Source organism: Hyperolius riggenbachi, chromosome 3, assembly GCF_040937935.1.
Source record: "Hyperolius riggenbachi isolate aHypRig1 chromosome 3, aHypRig1.pri, whole genome shotgun sequence".
NCBI classification, from domain to species: domain Eukaryota; kingdom Metazoa; phylum Chordata; class Amphibia; order Anura; family Hyperoliidae; genus Hyperolius; species Hyperolius riggenbachi.
Window position 1 is genome coordinate 436596990 of NC_090648.1, and position 12336 is coordinate 436609325.

General features: G+C 46.2%; 1 protein-coding gene across 1 annotated transcript in view; it reads left to right on the forward strand.

Moving 5' to 3' along the window:
• Positions 1–12336, forward strand: part of LOC137564183 (sodium- and chloride-dependent betaine transporter-like) — an 80560-nt gene that overhangs the window by 42060 nt on the left and 26164 nt on the right. Inside the window, exons 7-9 of the mRNA XM_068277666.1 lie at positions 1236–1370; positions 6764–6867; positions 9860–9984. Of these exons, the coding sequence (XP_068133767.1) occupies positions 1236–1370; positions 6764–6867; positions 9860–9984 (364 nt within the window). The remainder of the gene's footprint in view (positions 1–1235; positions 1371–6763; positions 6868–9859; positions 9985–12336) is intronic.

Sequence of the window (12336 nt, forward strand, 5' to 3'; positions counted from 1 at the left end):
TGACAGGTGAGTTGCACCTGCGCCTTCCGCTCCACTCTACTCTGCAATTGGGAAGGGAGGCTACCTAAATCTTGTGGGCACATCTGATCTGATTAGCATCTCACTGACCATCCTTATTTATGAAATCTTTGCAAAACAGAAGTTTGCCATCTTAAAACAGATGTTATGTGCAATTATTCAGGTTGGAGTGATCATAGAAGTGTCCCACAGTGCAGCACTGCTGATTATACTATTCATCTCACTATTGTCCCTGATAGCTAAACACACCCCCAGAACCACTGGAATGCAATAATGTGTCAGCTTGTTAGTTGTACAGAACCACAATAATCCAACATGCCTACAGACTGTTTTGGATTGGTTGCTCCTCATCAGTGCATGGCATGGATTAATGTGGCTCTATGGAGTAGGACTTGAAGCACCCAGAATTACAGATTACACAGCAAGCTCATGGTGATCCAGAACTCCTAGGAGTGTGCAAGGTTCTGAAAGAGATCAAAAAGACTCCTTGCTAAAATGCAATGCAAACCAGAAGTTTGCCTTCTTAACACAGAAGGCATTTGTGAGTATTCAGGTTAGAGTGAGCTTTGAGGTGTCCCACAATGCATCACTGCTGAATATGTGATGCAAGAAATGTTGATTTCTTGTGGGCCTCACTGGGGGAAGCAGATAAAAATGGCGCAGGACGAGCGCCTATAAAAATGGTGCCGCCAAAGGCGACAATAGTACAAGCCGCAGTTAGCAGCAAGAAGGATAAATTATGTTGCCTGATACATGGTGGACCAGGTAATGTATCACTTATGCCAGTAATGACATATTCTTACTAAGGTTATTGAACGATTTAGGACATTTCTGAAATGTTAAATAACCTTAGTAGCAAGGCGCCATTATCGGCATCACCCAGCGCCATTTTTTTGAGGGGCAATTTTTTAAGGTACCCCTCACTAGAGCTGTGATAGAGAGGTGTGGCTAGAAGGCTTTGGGAGTGTGTCTTTTTCCCAGATATGTTTGCACTTGGAATTGTCCCTGTAGATGTCACATATTACAAAGAGCAGGAAGTATAAGGGGAATTTTAGGGGGGGAGACCACCAAATTCTTAATGCCACTTATGTAAGAGTCTCTTAAAACATGAAGTGTATAGAGAGGATATTACTACTGTAGAATAACAGGCTGATATTCTTGTGAAACAGATCTTTGGAAAAGACATATTTCTCCATCATCTTTGATGTGTCCTACAGGTTGTGTACTTCACCGCCACCTTCCCCTACGTCATGCTGATTATCCTGCTGGTCCGCGGGGTCACACTCCCTGGTGCCTATGATGGAATAATGTTCTACTTACAACCAGATTTGTCCCGGCTTAAGGACCCACAGGTGAGCTGTAATAAATCTTTGTAAAGGGCACCTGAAGAGGGGGGGGGGGGGGATATGGAGGCTGCCATTTTATTTTCTTTTAAACAATACAAAATGGATGGCTCTCTTGCTGATACTATGCCTCTAATACTTGTAGCTACAGTGCTGCCTATAATTATTTATTCATATCCCTGGCAAATTTTGACTTAAAGTTACTATTATTCAGCCAGCAAGTAATTTTTTTATGGGAAATGACATAGGTTTCTCCCAAAATATAATAGGATGAAGTAAAAGAGGCATTATTGTGGAAAAAAAATTCTCAGCTTTTATTTATATTTGAGCAAAAAGTGTCCAGTCCAAAATTATTCATACCCTTCTCAATAATCAATAGAAAACCCTTTATTGGCTATTACAGCAATCAAACGCGTCCTATAATTGCACACCAGCTTTTTGCATGTCTCCACAGGTATTTTTGTCCATTCTTCTTTAGCAATGAGCTTCAAATCTTTCAGGTTGTTCTTGCCATCACCCTGATCTTTAGCTCCCTCCACAGATTCTCAATTGGATTCAAGTCAGGACTCTGGCTAGGCCACTCTAAAACATTAATATTGTTGTCTGCTAACCATTTCTTCACCACTTTTGCTGTGTGTTTTGGGCCATTGTTATGCTGAAATGTCCACTGGTGCCCAAGGCCAAGTTTCTCTGCAGACTGCCTGATGTTGTTGTCGAGAATCCTCATGTATTGCTTTTTTTCATGGTGCTGTTTACTGTGATTAGGTTCCCTGGTCCATTGGCTGCAAAACACTCCCAAAGCATTAGGTTCCCACCACCATGTTTGACAGTGGGGATGGTGTTCTTAGGGTTGAAGGCTTCTACTTTTTTACGCCAAATGAAGAAATATCATTGTGATCAAACAATTTTTGTTTCATCTGACCATAACACGTAAGACCAGAAGTCTCCTTCTTTGTCCAGATGAGCATGTGCAAAGGCCAAGCGAGCTTTTGTGTGCCTTATCTGGAGAAGTGGCGTCCTCCTTGGCCTGCATCCATTGAACCCAGCAGTGTGCAGTGTCCATTGGATTGTCTGTCTCGAGACATTGCCACCAGCAGAGCCCAGATTCACCAGGATGGTCTTGGTGGTGACCCTTGGATTCTTTTTCATCTCTCTCACTGTCCTCCTGGCCAGCACAGGTGTCAGTTTTGGCTTCCAACCACGACCTCTGAGATTTCCCACAGTGCGGAACATCTTGTATTTTAATAACATCTTGTATTTTAATAATTTAATTATTTAATAATACTTTGCACTGTAGCCACTGAAACTTGAAAACATTTATAAATGGCCTTGTAGCCCTTTTCTGACTCGTGAACAGTTACAATGCGCAGCCGCAGGTCCTCACTGAGCTCCTTTGTCTTAGCCATGACTGTCCACAAACCAACTGCAGAGAGCTGCTGTTTTTCACCTGTTGAGTTGATTAAAACAGCTGTTCCCAACTAATCAGGGTAATTAGGATGCTTTAGAACAGCTTGGACTATGTGGAATGGTACATAACATTGGATTTTCCCACAGACTGTGACAGTTTGTGAAGGGTATGAATAATTTTGAACTGGACACTTTTTGCTCAAAGGTAAATAAAAGCTGATAAATGTTTTTTTTTTCCTCAACAATGCCTCTTGCACATCGTCTTATTATCTTTTGGGAGACACCTATGTCATTTCCCGTCAAAAAATTACTTGCTGGTGGAATAAAAGTAAGTTTAAGTCAAAATTTGCCAGGGGTATGAATAATTATGGATAGTACTGTATACACCCTGAACAAGCATAGTGCATAGATTACCTGCATGCTTGTTTCAGGTGTGAGGTTCAGGCAACCAAATCGATCAGTAGGGATGCCAGGCAACTGGTATTATATAAAAGGATATAAACATGTCAGCCTTCATATCTTTTTAATGCTAAAGTGTACCTGAGATCACTAATTAGAAAGATTTTATACTTACTCGTGGCTTCCCCCAGCCCCATGTGCACCACTGCTGTCCTCCCGGGTGGCTCCATTCACCCGCAATCAGCCTCGTTAACTGGCTCAGTTGCGTCAATAGGGCTCTTCTGCGCATTCACAGACAGTCGCACATACGCGGAAGAGCCCGACTACCCAGCCAGTTAACAGGGCTGATTGCGGGCGAATGGAGCAACCCGGAAGGACGGTGAGAGACCCAGCGGTGCTGATGGGCTGGGGGAAGCCCCGGGTAAGTATAAAATCTTTCTTATTACTGATCTCAAGTTTCCTTTGAAGAGGAAATCATTCTCTACGATCGTCCATTCCCCACCGCCGCGCCGGTCACCGTCCAATTATTGTCTAACTAGACAAATGCAACTGCGTCTGCGCGGACGCACGTGTCCTAGATCCCGCTTGCATCTCCTGGAGCTTCCTGTGCAGTGCGAGAAAACTTTGTAGTGCGCCTGCGCAGGAAGCTCCCGGAGACGCGAGCAGGAGCTAGGACACGCACGGCCACGCAGACGCAGTTGTATTTGTCTAGTTAGACGAATAATTGGAGGAGACTGGCGGGGGGAATGGAGAATCATAGAGGATGGCGTGGGACAGGACAGCTGCAGAGGCTGGTAGAAGCCCCAGGTAAGTATCAGTTTTTGTTTTTAAAAAGAACCACAGAACCCCTTTAAGCTTGACCTAGCAGCATATGACAGTCTTGGGTGGAGGGGAGTGGAGGAATCATTTACAGCTCATTTTAACTACAGTATGCTACGTGGAATGCAGTACAGTCTGCTCATGTGTCCAATACACAGGAACATCAGACGTTGCATGAAAAGCCTTGTCTGAGGTCTACACTAACACGATGCTCTGCAGTGTCACGCACGGCTGCATGCATTCATTTGCACTGCGCTACTCTAGTCAATGTAAAGGATGGGATCAGCATTGCAGGTGGCAAGCTGTCCTTTGCTGTATAACACATGGCCACTGGATTAATGGTCAGTTACACCGGTAAGGGCCACATTCATTGCATGCTGTAAGTACAACATTTGCAATATGAGCAGCACTGATAGGTTACAAGATTTATGATCATGGCTGGAGCCCTGTGAACATTTAACGCTATTCTGGGCCTTACTACAGTTTAGAATGGCCTCATTGCAGCATCAATTTATTATTATTATTATTATTAAGTATTTACAGTATATAGTGCCGACACCTTGAATAGCGCTGTACAGAGTATATTGTCTTGTCACTAAGGGCTCACGCCCACTACCAGCCTTTTCTAAGCGCTAGTGATTTAAAAAACTATTGCTTATGCAATGTTATGGGGGATTTTTATAAAATCACATCACGGTAGTGGGATCACACCCATAGCATTACATTAGCAAGAGCTTTTCAAATCACAAGCGCTTAGAAATGGCTTAGTAACCTACTGCTAGTGGGTTCTAGGTGTTACTGTCCCTCAGAGAGGCTCACAATCTAATCATTACCAAAGTCATACAGTATGTCCATCATAGTCTAGGGACAATTTAGGAGAAGTCAATTAACTTATCTGTATGTTTTTGGGCTGTGGGAGGAAACAGAATGGCCGGAGAAATCCCACACAGACACAAGGGAGAACATACAAACTCCATACATGATGGTGCCCTGTCTGCGATTTGAGCCGGGGACCTAGCACTGTAAAGGGAGAGTGCTATCCACTACGCCACCATGCTCCCCACTAATCATTTGAATAAACATGTGATCTTGTGACCAGACTGACAACTGATCAGTATAGATCTTTGGTGTGGCTGTCTTATTATAACTGAAATGTAATGGATTAGGAGCCAAGTCGTGGCAGATGTTTCTCTTACTTGCATGGACTTTGGCTCAGTGGTGTAACTACCAGGGAAGCAGACCTGTAGGCTTCTGAAGGGGCCGTTGGGATTCCCACAGCTAGACTGGATGAGGGGAGCCAGTGAGAAACCTCATAGACCCATGACCACTCCCTGCTCACTGCAATTTGGTTGTGAGCACTAATTTGTAAGAAATAGGGGACTCATTCAGTGGGAAACACCATCCATTAAATGAACTCTAAATTTGTACACCTTTGTACACCTGGACTCTCGCCTGTGGCCTTCGGCCCTTAGGCTTCGGGCGCAGCGCAGCACTTGCTTCAACTACTGTCTCCATTCGCAAACCTCTTCGATAAGTGGTATAGATAGTGTTTCCCTCTGGGTCCCCTATTTCTTACAAAGTAGTGGTCGCAAATAAATTGCATTGCACATGGAACAGCCGTGGGTCTATGAGGTTTCTACACAGAAAAATGTGTGGTATGAATTAGGAACCTAATGTTTGCATTTCAGTGGATTTGTAAATGTGATTGCAATTTTCAGTGGAAAAGGGCCTTACTGTCATTTTCAAAAATTATGTACACGAGCATTACTAAACTCAGCTGAGGCGGCCGATTATGATGGTTTTAGTCGATAGTCAGACATGGTTACAGTACCCCCCAATCGCCCCCTTGCTAGGTGAAATCTACGTCCTGTTTGTGGCCGCTTATTTCTGACAGGATGTCGATTTCAACATTGCCGCCAGCATTCCCACCGATATTGCCGATATCACCCCTCTGAACCAGCCGCAGCTCACTCGCCCTGCCGTCTCTATGACGTCAGAGCTTTGTGAGCCAGTCAGGAGACAATTTCATTGGTTCTTGACCCTGTCATTACTGTGCGCCAATCTTATTGGCTCAAATTGATCACAAGGTCAGGAGCCAATGAAATCGGCTCCTGACCAGCTCACAGAGCTCTGCCGTCATAGAGACTAGAGGCCTGTACAGACCCGCATCCGACCCGTAGCTGCAACCCCGCTACCCGCACCCGACCCGCAACCCGCATTCTGGTAACCGCATCCGACCCACACCTGCAGACCCGCTACCGCACCTGACCCGCAACCCGATTAAAATCAAAATGGGTACCCGAACCTGACCCGCATTTCGGGTAACCCACAGGAAGCCGACCTGATGCCCTGTGCAGGTCTAATTTTTCAGACCAGCACCCAAACCGCAGCCCTGCTACCTGTCCCCGACCCGCAACCCGCTTTCTGGTGAATTTGGTACCCGCACCCGACCTGCACCCGCAGACCCATTACCCGACCCACAACCCCATCCAAATCAAAATGGATACCCGAACCCGACCCGCATTTCGGGTAACCTGTGGGTACCCGACCTGATGCAGGCCTCTGACGGCAGAGCGGGTGGGCTGAGGTGACGAGCAAGCGGTGTGATCGACTGTGCAGTGTGACACAGAATCACAGCTACCCCCACCCTGGACCAGAGACTGCTCATACTTAAGTAGTTAAGGAAAATGGAATTTCCTTTTTACTTTGTTATTCCTGTAAAAGGCTCTGGTTAGTGCAAGTGGCATTATACCTTATAGTTTTGCTTCTCTCTGCAGGTGTGGCTGGAGGCCGGCACTCAGATCTTTTATGACTACGGCATCACATTGGGGGTCACGGTTGGCATTGGGAGCTACAATCCCTATAACTACAACTGTTACAGGTATTGGTTACTCCTCTCTGCCACGAGGAGGATGTATGTGAGTTGGGCTGTGTGCAGGGAAGAAAATGGTGCGGAAGCAGATTTATGAAAATACATACACTCACAGTGGTGCATTGCATTACAGCGTAACAGCTACTCTATTGAAAATTGCGCAAAAGGTGGATCAGCGCAACACCAGGCCGCCTCCGAATGGCCTCCATCAGAGATGCGCTGAGCCCCCCCAGGAACTACAAACGCACCTTGCGTTTGTAGTTCCTGGGGGGGCTCAGCGCATCTCTGATGGAGGCCATTCGGAGGCGGCCTGGTGTTGCGCTGATCCACCTTTTGCGCAATTTTCAATTTTCGATTTTATTTGATTAGCCGCACCCAGGCTATGCATATACATAGGTTAGGATTTAGTTAGTGTTAGGCCCCTTCCATGGAGGATTGACTTCTTCGCAGTGGGAGGGACGAGTACTTAATAGGTTGCATGCAAGCTGTTAATGGCAACCAACATCCTCCTCTAGTGGTAGACAGGTCATGTGTATGCTCGGTGTGTATTCGACCCCACAAGTGGGGCTTGCACTCTTTTGCAGGTAGGCACTAGTCTGTTTTTAAGTAGCGCTGCTCATTTCCTTGCTATGTAACAGCTACTCTGTAATGCGGCTTACCGCACTGCAATGCACCACCTATGTGATATTCACAGTGCTGCGGGTACATTGTGGTATGGTAATGTGCATTACCGGTAAATACACGCATTATGGTAGCAGTGAAGCATACTATTAACTGTCTGTATGCTTCACTGTTTCTGAATCAACGTGGGCATAACGTGCAGCGCTGCTGTCCTGATCCATTGCATATTACGTTCCTGCTGTCACAAGGAACGCAACCCAATGGCCACTGTGAACATAGCCTAGTGGAGGTCATTCATTTTAATCAACAAAACTACATTTATTGCTGTGAAGAAAAATACATTCTAAGCGGGATTGTCACCATAAAAATCTAATTTCAACAGCAACTGTTCTGAGTGCATTAAGTGATAAAGATGCTAATCCTGCATTCAAAACTTTCTGCTGTCATGGATTTGGAGTTACCACATACCTTAGGAGCACAAGCGCTTGAATTGCCATTGCCATCGGCTGCAAAACAGTTTCATGCTGGGGGGTCCTTTTTATCTATAATATATTCCTCCTCTTCCCTTTATTTCCATATCCTTCTAATGACATAAGATAGTGCACTTCCTAATATAGACCTAGGTGGGAGTGTCTGAAGACTCTGGGAGGAGGGCGGGTAACGAATACACAATAAGCAAGAGGAGAAAAAAGAGTGAGGGAGGAAATAATGTCAGCATTAGCTTCATGCAAAGGTAACCAAACTGGATGTAAACTGTCTACAATAGGATTCTCGGTTTTTTCTTTATAAGATTCTCAGGAATCATAATGTGGACAGTGCAATATATCTGTTATGTAAGTAGAACTAGTATTTATGTACTTATATATGTGTTTTTTTTATTTCTAGGTTAGCATGGGCATCACTTGTTCTTTAATGTGTCACTTTGACACATAAAGTTTCTTTGATCTTGAATGTAAACTCAGGGTCGGCGCTACCATAGAGGCAAAGGGGGCAATTGCTCCAGAGCCTGTACAGGCCCCCAAGATGTCTCCCCCATCTTAACTGTTGCTCCCTGGGGCCTCTGCAGAGTCTTTGGCAGAGTAGCGCCTCACCTGTGCTGGTGGGCAGGTTACATGCTACACTGTTAAAGACTCTGCAGGGGCCCCAGTGAGCACAGTTAAAGAGACTCTGAAGCGAGAATAAATCTCGCTTCAGAGCTCAAAGTTAGCAGGGGCAAGGGTGCCCCTGCTAAACCGCCGCTATTGCGCCACACAAAGGGGGTCCCTTCACCCCCAAACCCACCCCAGCACGACTTGGTCGTGCATTTGGTCGCTCCTGGAGGCAGGGCTAACGGCTGCAGCCCTGCCTCCAGTCGCGTCTATCAGCGGCGCATCGCCGCCTCTCCCCCGCCCCTCTCAGTGAAGGAAGACTGAGAGGGGCGGGGGAGAGGTGGAGATACGCGCTGACAGACGCGTGTGGGGCAGGGCTGCGGCGGTTAGCCCTGCCCCAATGCGGAAGCGCTCCCCCGCATTACGGAGGGGATTTGGGGGGACAGGGACCCTCGTGCAGCCGCGGGATAGCGGCGTTTTAGCAGGGGCACAAATGCCCCTGCTATTTAGGAGGTCTGAAGCGAGATTTATTCTCGCTTCAGACTCTCTTTATGTTGGGAGGTGATTGGGGGGAGGGTCAGCAGCCGGCTCAGGGGCCCAGGAGGGAAATTTGGCTGCAACAGAAGGCCCCTAATGATGCTTTTTGGTCAGGCTAATTTTGCCCTAGGGCTCCACTGTTACTAGAACCGGCCCTGTAAACTTACAGTTTATTAGGTTGAATGACTTTCATACAACCCACCACACACATCATTCAATTTCTGACAATCTGACTTGATTTTTCCAAACTTTCCAATTGATTTTAATAGAAAAAAACGGCAATTTCAATCGAATTTCGAATTTTTTCACACAATCATTTTAAAGGATACCAGAGCCGAAAACATAAGGAGAATCCGGGGGAGGAGGCAGGTGAGGGGTGCTGTCCTGATGGCTACCCCTCTTCCCATTCTTCTCTGCCCCCCTCTTTTCTTACCTAACCCTCCCCCCCCCCCCCCCCACACACACACACACACACACACACTTACCTAACCCCTCCAAGTTACAAAAAAGTTTTTTTCACCTTGGATAAGGTTCACTTTAAGTAAGGGGTGAGTATAAGCTCCTACACATCATTGTATATATCCACTTTATGACACTTACATCAATAAAAGAGCATTCATTTGTCATTGCTGCCGGCTTCTACACATCTTTGGTGCTAACAGAAAGTGCCACAACACTCTACCAGCAGTATCCGGGCACATTCTACCATTGACTTCCATCTTTTTTCTTCTATCTACAAATTTTGTGGGCTGCAGGGACTCCATTGCACTGACTATCTTGGACAGTTTCACCAGTTTTCTTGGGGGATTCGCTATTTTCTCAGTTTTGGGGTTCATGGCCCAGGAACAAGGAATCCCCATCACTGAGGTTGCAGAATCTGGTAAGTTCCATGGTCAAACTGGAAAAATTTATCTCTAGCCTAAACTTTTTATTGTAGATTTGGATACAGTGTAGATGGCTTTCACACCCTCTGTCAGGTTTGCGGTCTGTGTTTGTGCTAGTAACATTTAGGCCCTTTTTACCAACTGCATTGCTCCACGTTCTGCTTCCCTGCCGCATCCCCCGTTGTAAGGGCCATGCAAGTCTATGGAGACTTGCACACTATCCAAACCGAGCACCACTGACCGGGGGGCGGCGCTATGCATATGACTCTATCACCGCACAGTGGCGCAGGGTCATATGAGGACTGGTTTGTGCGGTGCTTGCACCACAAGCTATAAAGGGAATGTCTGAGCACACAAAAAAAATTTGACTTATCCGGGGCTTCCTCTAGCCCCTTGCTGCCGACATGTTCCATGCGCAGCTCCACTCGCGAGTTCGTCCTCTACTGCGCCTGCACGAGCGCTACTGTCAATCAAGTCCACATTGTCCGGAGTGTACTGCACAGTCGCAGAACTACTGCGCCTGAACTGGACAACGTGGACTTGATTGACAGCGACGCTCGTGCAGGCGCAGTAGAGGACGTCCTCGCGAGGCCTGCCTCTGCACCGGTGGGGACCCCGGGCCGGTGGCAGAGAGTGGAGTTGCGGGCTTGGGGCATGTCGGCTGCACGGGGCTACAGGAAGCCCCAGGTAAGTAGATGTGTGTGTGTGGGGGGGGGGGTTGTGTGCTCGGACATTCCCTTTAAGTGTAAAACCAGCCCAACCCTTACTTCCTGTTCTCTGTGCACACATTTTCCTATCCTCTTCATAACCAATAAGATCAGAATTTTATTGTTAACTGTATCTTTGAGACTTTTCACTTTGGTTCTAGGAAATGAGGGACATCAATCTTAACTCTTCCTCACTGCTGATTAGGTTTTTTGCTTGCTCTCTCTATGCCTGTGTGTGAGAGATTTAACGTTCATCCTATTAAGACAGGAAATGAATAAAAAAAATCTCCCAGTAGGAACAACAACTACAATAAAACCCCCAAAAGGGTCTGGCTCGTTCCCACACTAAACAACAAACTCTTGTTGGTCTGCATTACAGATTATGATAGTGGTATTTCACGAGAGTTAGATATTTGGCAATTCTATTACCTATGTAATAATTACAAAGACTTGCCAACTTTAGTGACGTACCACTATCTAATATGTATAAATGTAATCTGACTAACAAATGCATTTTTTCTCTCAAAACTTTGCTTAATTTATATAAATTGTATCTAATATCTATGTATGAAGGGAGAAAGAGAGAGAGAGAGAGAGATGACCATTTTTCAAGCATTGAGCACAATGAGTGTGCAGACCTCAGGGCAGATACAAAGTCCTTCCAAATTGTGCCTGTCCCAGTGTAGGTGACAAATGTGGCCTCAGTATTAAGTATGCCCCCCCAACCCCCCACAATATATGTAGTCAGCATTAGAGTGGTGCTCCAGTTTAGTTAAGCAGATATGGTGTATTAGATGTCCCCCTTCCCCAGTATAGGTAGCCAGATGTGCACATACATCAAATAAGGGCGCCAGTCTAGCCGAAATGTTGTAATTTCGTCTATCACATTATTTTTATTGTTTCTTCATCTAATAAAATTGCAAAATATTGTCTATAACAATGAGAATGAAAACATATGTACACTTGTAATAAGAATAGTAAACCATTAGTACATATTACCAATGTTTTACTACAACTAAACTTAACCCTACTCTCACACAGAACCCTCCCCCCTACGATGTCTAACCTTAAGAACACCCCTGGTGGTGCCTAACCCTGAGACCCCCCCCTCTCTCCCCCATGGTGCCTAACCTATGACACCCCTGGTGGTGCCTAACCCTACGACACCCCTGGTGGAGCCTAACCCTAAGACCCTCCCTGGTGGTGTCTAATCCTAACACCTCCCAGTCCCCCCCCCCACCCGCCCCCGATGCCTAACCCTCAAACTCCTTTCCTGAGGCCTAACCCTAAAATCCCCTTTCTCCACTGCAAGTTACGCACCCACTGTTAATTGGAAATTTTTTCTTTGGGGCTCAATAGCCGATATTTGCATTAGCGCCTAAGGGGCGCTCAAATAGTCCATTAGATCCAGGCGCCCAAATTTCCTGATTCCCAGATGTGCCCTCAGTATTAAGCAAGCTTTCTCCCACTATAGGTAGCCAGATGTTCCCACAGTACTGTATAAGTTAGTCCCTCTCCCCAGGTTAGATAGCCAGATGAGTCCCACTGGCTCAAGGGAGAGCACTTGAGGGGGGCACGGATGTGCCCTCAGGGCTGTGTGCCTAGAGGCTGGTGCCTCCTGAGCCTCTGCCTAGGCCCAGC